General features: G+C 46.9%; 1 protein-coding gene across 7 annotated transcripts in view; it reads left to right on the top strand.

The window, feature by feature from the left end:
* Positions 1-13,948, top strand: part of TRIP12 (thyroid hormone receptor interactor 12) — a 167,775-nt gene that overhangs the window by 68,724 nt on the left and 85,103 nt on the right. For all 7 annotated transcript variants that reach the window (XM_053304639.1, XM_053304643.1, XM_053304642.1 and 4 more), the window contains 2 exons: positions 6,352-6,457; positions 13,402-13,538. In XM_053304639.1, coding sequence (XP_053160614.1) covers positions 6,352-6,457; positions 13,402-13,538 — 243 coding nt within the window. The remainder of the gene's footprint in view (positions 1-6,351; positions 6,458-13,401; positions 13,539-13,948) is intronic.

Genomic DNA, 13,948 nt, shown 5'->3' with positions numbered 1-13,948 from the left:
CAGCTGCTGCTTTCTGTAGCAGGCAACATGCATCCAAGTTCACCAGCCAGTCTGTCTCCCTGTGCTGCTGTGCCAGCATGTGGGCTCTCTCTCACTATGTTCTCCAGCACCAAATTTGTCCATTTTGTCTCCAGACAAGTTGGGAGAGGGGGGAGAGAGAGAGGGCTGATGTTGCGGTGAGAGGCAGACCAGTCAGGAACATGAGATGTATGTTGCCTGCTACAACAAGCACCTGTGCTGGGTGGAGGACAGTGTGCCACTGAAGGTGAGACTGGCAAGGGGAAAAGGCATACACAAAGACATTATTTGGATTCATAAAAAACAATGATCCCAAAAGAATTCAGGAAATACTGTATGAACTTTATAAAGATGTCAAAATTAAATATATATATATATACAGTGGCACATTTAATATAGATCATGTAAACAAATATACACCATTACTCACTAAAGACCTGATAAGACTGAAATTAATAAAATCCTACCAAACTCCTATGTCATACAAATGCTACTATGTTAGATCTAAGGTCCAATCTTGTGTCGAAAATTATGATGATATTGCAAGAGGAAATAATTCATCCATTTGAAGAAGATTGGTATCCACAGAATAGTTCAGAAATGTCCACATACTAGTGATACTTCAGAGATAAATAAGAACAGCCACACAGTATCTCATGAATAGCTGAGATAACTTCCTGAAAGGAGTTTTTCAGATTGTAAAAGCCAGTTAAACGTGTTTCAACCCACAATGGTCCTCAGTGGCTATTATGGAATATAGGTCTCCTTGTAATTGTTCCTTTATATCCTAATTTTCAAAAAAGAGCATCAAATACAATTACCACTACCTGTAATAGACAAGCTGTATTCCTAATAACTATGTAACGAGCCTCATAATTGAAAATACGTAAATACATATAGTGTAATGGGTACGACCCTCCCCCAACCACACTGTAAGTTTAACTGCATTGCCCATGCTTTACTCAGCCCTGCAGCTTTAGCTATTTCAAGTATCTTAACTCAAATAACGTATGTATATAGTAATGCTGGTGGCTGCAATACAGTCTCTTCAAAATAGCACATGTCTGGTCCCTAAATCATGCCCTGTTATGTCTTTGATCCGAGAAGGGACAATTTGCCTGAGGTATCTGGTAAACTTGACAGTTGAGCAGGAATTTGTATTTACTTTATTTGTTTTATTTATTTATTTACTTACTTACTTACTTACCAGAACCTCTTTTAGACAACTGTCCTCTTCTGCTCATAGTACAAACAGAAGTTCTGATTTTTTTACTTTATTCTCTAAAGAAACTTCAAAGAGCTATCCTTCCAACTTCTACTAGTTTCTTAGGTCATGGACAGACTAGTGTCATTTTAACTTGTTTGTGAAAAGCATGCTTCTGATGCATTCTCTAATAAAATGTACCTTTTTGTTGTTTGCAGTTTTTGTTGATGCAGAGTAGGAAGATCGTGTAAATAAATCCTGAAACCTGCTGCCTTGGCATCTGCGTGTAGTAGCCCCAATTAAAATGTTGACCTATCTTTTTATGTGGAGCACCCCTATTCCCCCTCTCCATGCAGATTCCCTTCCTCTAAGGAGCTCATTGTGGCATGTGATGTTTCACTTCCTGCCCTCTTCCATCTTCATAACAATTCTGTGAATTAGGTTAGACTAAGAGTTGGGTGGCCCAGGGCTGCCCAGTGAACTTCATAACTAAGTGAAACTTGAATTTCCCCACTTCTAGTCAACACTCTGTCTACTAGAGATGTGCATGAAATTGATTTTGCATTTCATTTTGAGCTCAAAATAAAATACAAGAACCTCAAAGGTTTTGTCCAATCACTCAAAACATTGAGTCAGTTTCATCTGCTTTGAGTGTTTCAACCATAAGGAACAATGGAGAACTTGGAACACCTTATTGTTGCCCATGGGTAGCTCCTAGGGACACCAAAGTGGGTTGGGTGGTCATGATGGGTGCTACCTACCACCTACCTATTTTTTTTTTTTTTTTAAGGGCAAGTGGGTGATTAACACATTTTTAAACTTTTTCCCAAACCCTCATAGGATCCTATGGGGAAAGGTTAAAAATTGGTTAAATTGCCCACTTGCCCAATTCTTTTGTGGGTTGAGTGGTAGGTTGCATCCATCATGCCCTATAACCCACTTTGGTATCCCTAGGAGCTACCACAATTTTGAAACCTTGTTTTGAAAAACACTGCAGAAGCACACAGTAAAAGGGAATCTGTCCCTCCGAACACATTTCAAAGTCAGTCCAAAAAAAGGCTAAAAAAGAATCACTTACCCAGAATCCACTGCCCACCACAGTGCCTGTGCTGTAGTAACATCATTGCCACAAGTTGCTCTCACACACACTTATGACTCCAGCATTGCAACAACTGCCACAGCACAGCAGCACCTTTACCAGCAGCAAGCATAGCCATCATCTCAACTAGAGCAACAGTTTCTGCCACATTTTGACTGAGTACACCTTACAATGCAGATTGAAGAATAGTTAGTAAAGCACAAGTTAGTTTCAAGGCCGGACATGGAGCTTATCCCACAGCAATCACCAAGAAAAGTGCACATGCATGTACATGTACACCCACCCACACCTCTCACTGCCACTGTCCATTTCTCGCCACAACACTATTTCACGAACAAATCAAACTACAACTTTGGCAGGCACCTACCTTCTGCCTTTGTCAATCTGAGATCCAGCAAAGCCAGATAGTTAAAGTAGCAATAGTGCAGTAAGCATATTTTACTTAGTGCTGAGAACCAAAACATCAAACCTTCCTTTCATCCTGCCTGCCACAGAGAGACTGGAGGTTAGAGCAGTCATGGCCTGATGGACCAATGGTCTGACAAGAAACAAAGTTTATACTTATATCATGAGAAGAACTCTTCTTTCTTCTCCAGCATGCATCCCTGCCTGCCTGTGTTTGGATAACACCATGGCCTCAGATTCGGGCTGGGCTCTCTCTGACCCAGTCTATCATAATCTCACCACTGGCCATGGTAGTGCTGTGCGCGCGCATGTCTGCGTGTGTCAGTGGCACTAACGGGCAGACTGTGACACATCTGGTTTTCGGATTGGCCAGGGTGGGGCAAGCTGCCAGTGCTGTTGCAATGGGTGGGGGTGAGCATGAGTCATTTGTCCTCCATGGCCAGCTCTGGTTAGCCTAGCGGAGGAGGTTGGCCTTCAGGGAAGACCAGCTGCTCCACCAAGTCAGCACAATGGGATGTCCAAGTGTGCATGATGTGGCATCACCACATCCCCGGCGATGGAGAAAACCCTCTTGCTCTGGACACTGGTTAGCCGGCATGAGAGGAACTGTCTGGCAACTGTTGCCTGGTCTGGCCAGACTTGGCAGTGCGTTGCCCAAATCTGGATCTGCTCCATCTTCTGGCCTGCCACTGGCTCCTGCAGGTGGTACTGCAGCACACATTGCTTGGCACTGCTGCAGGGCTCGGTGGGCTCCTCCTGTACCCCTTGCCAGGCGCCAAGGAACCCCTCTGTGAACCACCAGGTGGAACTACCATCTCACTTGATACTGCTGGACCGGGAAGCAGTGATGATAGTACTGCTGCTCGACATGGACTGTGCACTAGCAGTAGGAGCTCTAGCATCCTAATTCTGGTCACGCCCCAGCATCCTCTCCTCTGCTTGCCTAACCTCTTCGAGCAGGAGGTCCAACCACCTGGGCAGCTGGCCAGGGTGGACCGCATTGTCGCTGATCCTTGGGTCACATAGACAGGACAAAATATGCACTGCCAATGCACCCAAGGGTGTCTTGAGCTGATCCACCACTCCAGTCCTTAGACGACATGCCAAGGTGATTGCTTCCTCAGTGGTCAGCATGGACTGGAGCTCACCCATCTTCTTCTTGAGAAAAGTGGTGGGCAAAGCCTGGTTCAATGTTGCTGTCCTGGCACACAAGCCATTCATAGCAACAAAGAATAGCTCAAGTGCCAAGACAACCTTGGAAATGATCGCTCATTCCTGGTTGGATAGGTTGCACACTTCCAAGACACATCAACTTGCCACGCCATGGATGGATAGCTTTTGCTCCTGCAGGTGCTAGAGCAAGAGAGAGGTGAAGTTCCACCTGGTCGGAACATCCTGAGGGATCAGGTGTTCAGATAGGCCCAGCTCAAACTGCTTCTCTTTGAGCATTTGCCTACCCTTTTCACTCTGGTGAAAGTAAGCTTCTCTCTTGCAGCATCTGTCCACAAGAGTAGCCAGGGCAGTAGCAGACTGGTGTCCAGTGCCTTGAGTACCGATGTTTCTCTTGGCCACAGCCCCAGAAGGGCGCAAGCACGTCCCACATGACCAGGCTCAGTGTGTGTGCCACACAACGGATGGACATAAACTGAACCTGCTTGGCTACCCTCGTTATCCTGGCAGTATTGTCTGCGACCATGAATCTTGGGTGAAAGTTTGATAACTATCCTTCCACATGGAGATCCATGGCCACCAACAGCTCATCTGCCATCTAGTTACTGTCCAGCACATGCAGCACAGCCCACCTGTGCTTTGCTGCATTGGAGGAGCTGGCTACACCACCATCAGCTGCTATCCATCCTTCCGAGGTCGGTAAAATGAGTACCCAGAATGTTGGGGGCAATATGCTAAATCATTTTAAACTGCTTAGAGAGCTCTGGCTATAGAGCGGTATATAAATGTAAGTGCTATTGCTATTGCTATCCCTTCACTTTTCTGCCCTCACCAGTGCATCATTAAAAACAGGAAAGCAGTGTGCCTTGCACTGCAGCTGATCCACAGTACAGTGAAATGCACACTGGTGTTGAGCACTGCTGCCACAGCAGCCCTGACGCTGTCTCCCTGCATACCAGGTTCAGGGAGGGCACCACTTGCCTGCTGAACATGGTGCATGTGGGGATGTTGTAGTCGGGGGCAGGCAGCCAGTGTATGGCAGCATTCACCACCACCTAGAATGGCTGGTTGTCCAAAGCAATCATCTGTGCAATGGCCCAGGTGAAGAGATGAGACTCTGGGTGACTAGACAGTTTGCCCACTGACTGCACCCACTGTGCAGGCAACTTCTTCTGCTTGGAAACAGGAACAGGTGTCTTGCTGTCGCTAGTTAAGAGCAGACTAGGCCTATTGCTGTCAACATAGCAAACTGCCATATACTGAGTGTATCTAGCTCAGTATTGTCTTCACAGACTGGCAGTGGCTTCTCCAAGGTTGCAGGCAGGAATCTCTCTTGGCCCTATCTTGGACAAGCCAGGGAGGAAACTTGAAACCCCCCAAAACCACCTATCCAGCACGCAACAGCGAGGTGCAGCTTGGGGCTGCAAAAGAAGAAACACACAGTAAACCCAGCTGGACCTAGTTATTAAAGCCATTGGGGGTTGGCTGGCTACAAGCAAGAAAAAGAAGAAAATCCACTCAAGAATAAAAAATTCAAAGCAGCACCTAGTTAAAGCCACTGGGGCTTCTGGTACAATTTTAAAAAATTGAAAAAAAGAATAGCGTTTTTTGGCACTGCAAATTAGAAGGAGAGGGAGACAGATAAGCTACAGGCACTCTATCTATCTTTCTCCCCCCACTGGGCCAGGCAGGGCCACACACCACCACTACTCCTCGGCTGTAGTTTCTGTCCATCCTCCTGATGTATCCTTCCTCTTCAAGAGGCACTGGCACACTGTACGGGCTCTCTGCCTCCCAGATTCTTAAATACATTTGAAACGCGCTCCTTTTTGTGTTTTCCTCCCTCTCCCCAGCCAATGGGGGCACAGTTGCCCATAACACAGGCCCTTTGTTTTGTTTCCAGCTCAAAACACTTGAAACTGCCGTTTTGGGCTTGAATACTTTTGCACATCACTACTGTCGACTACATCACAGTGGCACTCTAATAATCTTTTGGTGCCTGAACTGAAGCCCATGCAGATTTACTGTGTCTAATTTTGTGTCACAGTTTCAGTGTCTCTCACCCATGCAGCTTCATTGTGTCTTGAGACAAACCTCATGAGCAGTCATCAGTGTGGAGCACCCTGCTTATATGTTGTGGTTGTCAGTGTAGGGGAGGGGAAGATGTGTGCCACTCCTGTGTCATTTGAAGTTTATGTAAATATCTGAACTGAGGTTGAGAATGAATAGGCAAGATTTTTCCCATAAATCAATAAAGTAGTTATTACATAAGTGCATGCAGTATAGGATGGAGGTAATAACTTGACTGAGTGACTCTTGTGCATTAATGTCAGGGAGGAGGGAAAGAAAGGCATGTTGAATGGGAATACTTCATTTGTTTCACCACTGTTCATGCAGAGTTTGCAACTAAACTTAACTTAACTTGCCTGGTGTTTTTACTGTCTTCTGCCTATAGGCTTGAGAAAATCAACAAAAAAGCGCAGTGAATCGCCACCTGCTGAGCTCCCCAGTTTGAGGCGGAGCACACGGCAAAAGACCACGGGCTCCTGTGCTAGTACCAGGTATTCTTGCATTATTAATATTATGGAAAACTTGCATTTGAGAAAGGTGTGCTAAAGAATGTAAAACACAGCATGGTGTAGTGGTTAGAGTGCTGGACTAGTACTGGAGATACCTGAGTTCAAGTCCCCATTTAGCCATGATACTAGCTGGGTGACTGTGGGCCAGTCACTTCTCTCTCAGCCTAACCTAAAGCAGGGTTGTTGTGAGGAGAAACTTAAGTATGAGGTACACTGCTCTGGGCTCCTTGGAGGAAGAGCGGAATAAAAACATGTCCTTAACTGACCACATATAGCTGTGTGGTCATGGCTTCAGGATAACATGTTAACATGTAGTATATCATCCAGTAGGTTTGATAGTTCAATAAAGGCTCAGTTTCTCAGTATTGAAATAGTACATTCTTTACAAATAGCTCTCTTTCAAAACGCTTAACTGTAGTCCTTATAAGATACCAACACTGAATAGGCATACATTTCCATGTACCATAATAGTTTATTCCAAATCAATAAGCATTTCACCCTAGCAAAGTAATTAAATGGTATAAGTATTGGTAGAAGTGCAGGTTTTTAAAAACTAAGCTAACTCTGAAATGTTAAAATATAGTGTGTATTAAGCTTTGTGCCTAGAAAGAAAATAGATCTATAATCTATAATGTCATGCTCTTGAAGAAGCGATGTGCCAAATTGAGCAGGCTTGAGTGATCAATTCTGTGTTACACGTATAGTCATTTGGACATACAGATTGTAAAAAGAGATGGTAAGCTGGTGTGTTTAGAAAACATGGATTAGTAAATCTTTGTGCCTATAGAGTTGGTAGTGGGTGGTAAAGCCGATAAGTGCATTAAAAATATCCGTTATAACAGTAGATTTAAAAACTGTTCTTATGGATTGGGAAATTATAAAAATAGAATAGAAAGTCAGTAATATGAGAGATACTTGGCTATCTTTATTTTATTTTTATTTTTACATTTATATCCTGCACTTCCTCCAAGGAGCCCAGAGCGGTGTACATGGTTATGTTTATCCTCACAACAAGCCTGTGAGGTAGGTTAGGCTGAGAGAGACATGACTGGCCCAGAGTCACCCAGTGAGTTTCATGGTTGAATCGGGATTTGAACTCAGATATATGGAGGTTTCTTTTATGCAGTGATACCAGAATACAGGAGAACTTTGATATTTGCAGGGGTTCAGTTCTTTGATGTGGTCTCTGTGCTTTACACGAATGGGCTTTGCCCCTGTGCAGAGACCACATCGGCGCTTCCAAGCTAGAGTTCTAACTTTTGGCGGTAACCCCGCCCCCTCGGTATATATAACCCCGCCCCCTCGGCCTCCCTGGGCGCTCAACTTTCCCAAGGAGATAAATCCGAGCCGGACCCCATTTTTCAATGGATGTCCATTGGTATTGCTCCCTTTGAATCCATCCATCCTCAAGGTCACCAAGGCCTCTTGGTCAAAACCCTCTCCCTGCCACAGACATCAAAGAAACTCGATTCCTTCTATCAGGTACACGCTTCTGCTGATCAGGACGACTGCTTTCTGAAGCAGCACCCTTCCACTGACTCCATCATAGTAGAGTCCTCACTCTCTAAGTTCCATGGATATACCTCATCCACACCAACCGACAAAGAAGGAAAGAAACTGGACACGTTTGGCAGGCTTTTGTATTCAATTTCATCTTTATTGACCAGAATTACAAATTATCAGGCTTACTACGCCAGATACCAGTCTTTTCTGTGGGACCACGTGGCCCCCTTCTTAGATCATTTGCCTAAAGAGCAGCAGGGCCCTGTGAAAGTCTTCTGGTGTGAATCCACGCAGGTTTCAAAACAGGAACTCTAGGCAATCTGTCACCTAACAGAAGGCGCTGCTAAGGTGATGGCAACCTCCGTCGCTCTTCGTCGACACGCCTGGCTCCGATCTTCCGGCCTTACGCCCAACGCTAGATCCAGGGTAGAAGATCTTCCCTTTGACGGCTCATCCCTGTTTGGAGAAAAGATGGATGATATACTGCAGAAAGTGCAGAAACTTCGTAACACGGCCCGCCCTATGGGATTTCAACAATTCTCATCTAGGCCTTACAAGCCGCAGAAATGGCAGCAACAGCCATACTCCTCCAAGGACCATTACTACCAACTGCAGGACAGATCCTTTCGTTCTGCCAGGTACCAACCATACAGAAAGTGCTCCAACTTCTCCGGTTCCAAGCAGCAGCTACACTCTAAGGGGTCCCAGCCCCAAACTAAGAGACAATGACTTGAAGCCCCCTCCCCGTTGGAGCACTAGACTTTCCCCCTTCGTCTCCACTTGAGAAAATATCACCACCGACTCTTGGGCTCTTACCATCGTGAGGGTCGGCTATGCTATAGAATTTGCATCCACCCCCCATACAATCCTTCACTCCCCACACCGGCTATCCCAGCGCTCCTAGCGGAAGTTGACTCTCTGCTCGCGAAATCTGCAATAGAACTGGTTCACAACCCGCAGTCCCTGGATTTCCATTCCCGATACTTCACCGTACCCAGGCCGTACGGCTCCCTCCACCCTATCCTGGATCTCCGTGAACTGAACTCCTATGTCACATACCGGAGGCTTCGTATGGTCACAATTCCCACCATCATCTTCCTCCTGCACAGGAACCAATGGTTCGTTTCAGTAGACCTCAGGGATGCCTACTATCATGTCACCATCAGACCTCAGCACCCTCGTTTCCTCCGCTTCCAGATAGCGGATGCCACTTACCAGTTCCGTGTCCTCCCCTTCGGGCTGGCATCCGCTCTGCAGGTGTTCACCAAATGCATGGCTCCAGTGGTGGCGGCCCTGCAACAACAAAACATCCAAATTTCCCCATTCCTCGACAACTGGCTCGTGGTAGCAGACAACCCACAATCCCTACTGAGGGATTTCCACACGGTCATCAATCTCCTTTCCAACCTGGGGCTCCAGGTGAATTACGAAAAGTTGAAACTGAACCCTTCCAGAACCATAGAATTTTTGGAGATCATCTTCGACTCCAGCCAGTCGAAGATCTTCTTACCTCAGCGCAGGATCCAGGCTATCCTGGACTTGTCATCCCACCTCTTTACCACCCATGTCAGCCAGCTTGAACGATCCAGTGTCTCTTGGGCCACATGGCTTCCACCACCCACATCCTCACTCACACTCATCTGCGTGCCAGGACTCTGCAACATTGGTTCCTCTCCGTGTTCTCCCCACATGAAGATTCCCTCACCCACACCCTTATGCTCCCATCTCGAGTCCTGCGTTCCCTGCTGTGGTGGATGGACCCTGCCAACCTCAGCATCGGCTCCCCATTCCAAGCCCCACGTCATGCCCTTCTGCTCACTACGGACACGTCCATGGACATCTGGGGTGCCCACGCCAACAACCACAACATCCACGGCATCTGGTCCCCGACCAAAGCCGCTCACCATATCAACTACCTCAAACTGCTGGCCATTTTCAAGGCTCTAAGGGCTTTCCTCCCTCTGATACGAGAATCTCATGTTCTGGTCCAAATGGACAATACTACTGGCAAGGCCTACCTGAACAGGCAGGGCAGCACCTCCTCCAGCTTCCTCCTATTCCTGGCCATGGAAATCTGGTTCTGGTGCATTCGCCACGGCGTCACCCCCCTGGCAGTCCATATTCAGGGACAGGACAACATCACGGCAGACAGGTTGAGCAGGACTCAGTCAACGTCACATGAATGGCAACCACATCCCCCCACACTCCGCTCCCTCTTCCACCGCTGGTTCCTCCCAGAAATAGACCTCTTCGCATCAGAAACAAATGCGCAATGCCACCTGTTTTGCTCCAGGTCAGGGATCGAACCCAACTCCCTCGGGGACGCGTTTATCTCGAACTGAGCGGAACGTCTAGTCTATGCTTTCTCTCCAGTTCCTCTACTTTCTTGAGTCCTTCTGAAAATCTCCCAGGACCGACCGCATTGCATACTCATTTCCCCGTGGTGGCCCAGGAGGCCCTGGTTTCCCCGTATCCTCCGCCTCTCCAATCATCCGTGCCACAACCTACCACACACCCCTCACTTCTTCCCCAGCAGGGCGGTAGCCTCCTACATCCAGACCTACAGTGTCTCCATCTCACGGCTTGGCACATAGTCCCAACCTGCCCGTAGATCTACAGAGGATAGTCAATGTCTCACGTAAACCTGCTACTGTCACCTCCTATTCTCATAAATGGATGCATTTTCAGAACTTTCTAAAGGACAGAGACTAGGGATGTGCACGAACTGGTTCGGAGGCCATGTTGGAGGCCTCCAAACTGGTTCGGAAACAGACCGGTCCGGCACTGGGGTGTGTGTGTGTGTGTCTGCCTTTAAGGGTGGGGGGGGGGTAGAACCTACCCCTCCCGTCGCTCTTCCTCCTCCAGCGCTGTGTTCTAAACTGAAGTTTTCGGGGCGGCAGCGTTCCTCCCTGCCCCCCCGCCCCCGTCGTTGCCCGGAAGAAGCAGTAATACAAGCACGCATGCACACATTGCAGCGCGCGTGTGCCTGTCGCTGGAGTGCGCGCATGCGTGCTTGTGTTACTGCTTCTTCCAGGCAATGACGGGGGCAGGGGCGGCAGGGAGGAACGCTGCCGCCCCGAAAACTTCAGTTTAGAACACAGCGCCGGAGGGGGAAGAGCGGCGGGAGGGGTAAGTTCTACCCCCCCTTAAAGGTAGACCCCCCCTCAGTGCCGGACTGCGCTGCATGGTTCCGTGCACACCACTAACAGAGACGTCCCCTTACACTCTGTCTCTGTAGAACATATTTGCTCATACTTACTCTCTCTCAAGGAATCCGGTCTCAAGATACCTTCCTTGCGAGTTCATCTCGCAGTCATAGTGGCTGCGAGATGAACTCCCTGCCATCTACGCTATTGTGGTTTCAACACCCTACGGTCAAACATTTCGTCAAAGGATTCACTCATCTCTATCCAGATTCTCCGATCATGGCACCTGCATGGGACCTGACCTTAGTTCTCTCCTCTCTCATGCACCGTCCCTTCAAACCCATGGCTACAATTTCTTTGGACCTACTTTCCTGCGAAGTAGCCTTCCTCACGGCCATCACTTCTGCCAGGCTGGTCAGTGAGCTCAGGGCACTTAGGGTTGACCCACCTTACCTGGTTTTCCACAAGAAAAAAGTCATCCTTAGACCGGACATTGCCTTCCTGCCGAAGGTAGTCACTTTGTTTCATCGCTCCCAACCAATCTCCTTACCTGCATTCTTCTCTGAGCCGTCGACTGAAGCCGAACGATGTCTCCACACTCTTGACGTTCGCAGATCGCTTGCCTTCCACGTAGACCAGACCTCTGCTCTCTGCACTTCTAACTCTCTCTTCGTGCTTCACTCTGGATCCAATAGAGGCAAGCAGGCTTCTACACAAACTATATCCAGATGGGTGGTTCGCTCCATCTCTCTAGCATACCAACTTTCCAGGAAGCCTCTCGCATCCTCCATCAAGGTGCACTCAACGAGGGCAGTAGCGGTTTCCACTGCCTTTGACAGTTCTATTCCTTTGGACGACATCTGCCAGGTGGCTATGTGGGCGTCAAAACACTCATTCGTACAACACTACGCCCTAGATGTCCAAGCCAGAAAAGACACGGCGTTTGGCAGGGCAGTGTTACAATCCAGCCTTCCCTGATCCCTTCTCCAGGTGAGCATGGTACGGGTGCAGCTTGCTATGCACCCATTCGTGTAAAGCACAGAGACCATGTCGAAGAACAACAGATTGTTTACCTGTAACTTGGGTTCTTCTAGTGGTCATCTGTGCTCTTACACGCCCACCCATTCTCCCCTCTTCTAATGTCTCTTCTGTTAGTCTTTCAGATTTGCGGACTCAGAAGACTGGAGAGGGAAGCCCACGCAGCCGCCTATATACCGAGGGGGTGGGGTTACCACCAAAAGTTAGAACTCTAGCTTGGATGCTCCAATGTGGTCTCTGCACAGGCACAAAGCTCATTCGTATAAGAGCACAGATGACCACTAGAAGAACCCAAGTTGTAAGCAACCTGGCATTCTCTGCTGCAGCCATGGATATGGAAACTGCAAATATCAAATCATTGGGGCTATGGTATCGTGGGGTTTAGGTTACTGGAGGTCGGGAAAATCATTTAAAGTTAGCCAATTGGGTGGGGGAGGTCTGCCTACTATGCTTTGCTGGTCGTCTTTAGGTGAACTGTGTCCCCGAAAGGCCGGATATCATGGGTTTTTAAATTTTATTTTTTAAACAGAGCCATTTTGAGGCTCCTGAACACAAAATAATGTCCAGAAATGATCTCCGAGGTAATTTCCGCCCATCCCCAACATGCGGACATGTGAAATTATCCCCTTATTTGCCACCACACCCCTGCCACGTATACAGAAGTTGGGTGTCAATTATCCGACCGCAGTTATGCGAATCTGCGGATGTGGAGTCTATGGCTATCAAGGTTCTCCTGTATCTTTTAAAAGAAAATTCAGTGTAGACTAAAGGGCAGAATTCAGATCTGAATAGATAAACCTTATTGTCGTTCAGAAATTCTGATACATGGCCTACCCTAGTCTGAAGTGCTGAAAACATCTTTTGACTCATCACTTTAATCGATATAAAAATTCTGCTGCACTATGAACATTCATAATAGAAATTATGAAAATAGAAGGAAATTATTTCATAGGCATTCTCCTCACACCTGAACTTGATTAGTTATTGAAGTCATCTAAGCACAGAAGCAACGGCATTGACAAGACACATTTTCTTTAGGTACCTATAATCTGATTTATCTGGAGGTGTGGCTGATAAGGTTTGCTCCTGTATATAATTTGAATGTTCATAGGAACAAATGGAAACTGTTCCCTTAAGACTTCATATCAGTATGGTTTAACTTCTGAGTGCTAGTAGTATCGGAATACTGTAGACTTAATGTTGTAACCTGACAGGCTTTCTCATTGTTTTCATTTCTAGTCGGCGAGGCTCTGGCCTGGGCAAAAGAGGAGCAGCTGAAGCTCGCCGACAGGAGAAAATGGCCGATCCTGATGATAATCAGGATGGAGTTAATTCTTCAGCTGCGCGAGCTGATGAGACTCCACAGGGAGCTGCTGGTAAGGAAAAAATAGTGATAATTCTGGTGCAAAAAAGAATCTTTGCACCTTTTTGTTACATTGATTTCTAATGCTATAATGGCTGTGAATTCTATAGTCCATTACTGTTGTTTCTTAAACGAAGCAATTATTTGTTTGGAAACTTGCTGTGTTTTGATATACTTTAACCAGTACACCAAAGCATGTGATGATTACAGAAGTCCAAGGCTAACCTTCTTGAAATTGAGACGACCTGCAACCAATCATAGTATGTCATGGGAGCTTGCTGTTCAAAGAAAGAACATGTCATAACCCACTTAACATTCCCAAATATTAGGTGTGCCTCAAGAAGTTCTCTGCAGCCTGGCTTCTGTAGGTATACAGTATTGAGCAACTATTTTCACTCTAACTCTGTTTAGATGGGATTATAC

The sequence above is a fragment of the Hemicordylus capensis genome, chromosome 3 (genome assembly GCF_027244095.1).
Source record: "Hemicordylus capensis ecotype Gifberg chromosome 3, rHemCap1.1.pri, whole genome shotgun sequence".
In the NCBI taxonomy this organism is placed as follows: Eukaryota; Metazoa; Chordata; class Lepidosauria; order Squamata; family Cordylidae; genus Hemicordylus; species Hemicordylus capensis.
Note: the sequence above shows the minus strand (reverse complement) of the source record. Positions and strands in the feature narration are given on the sequence as shown.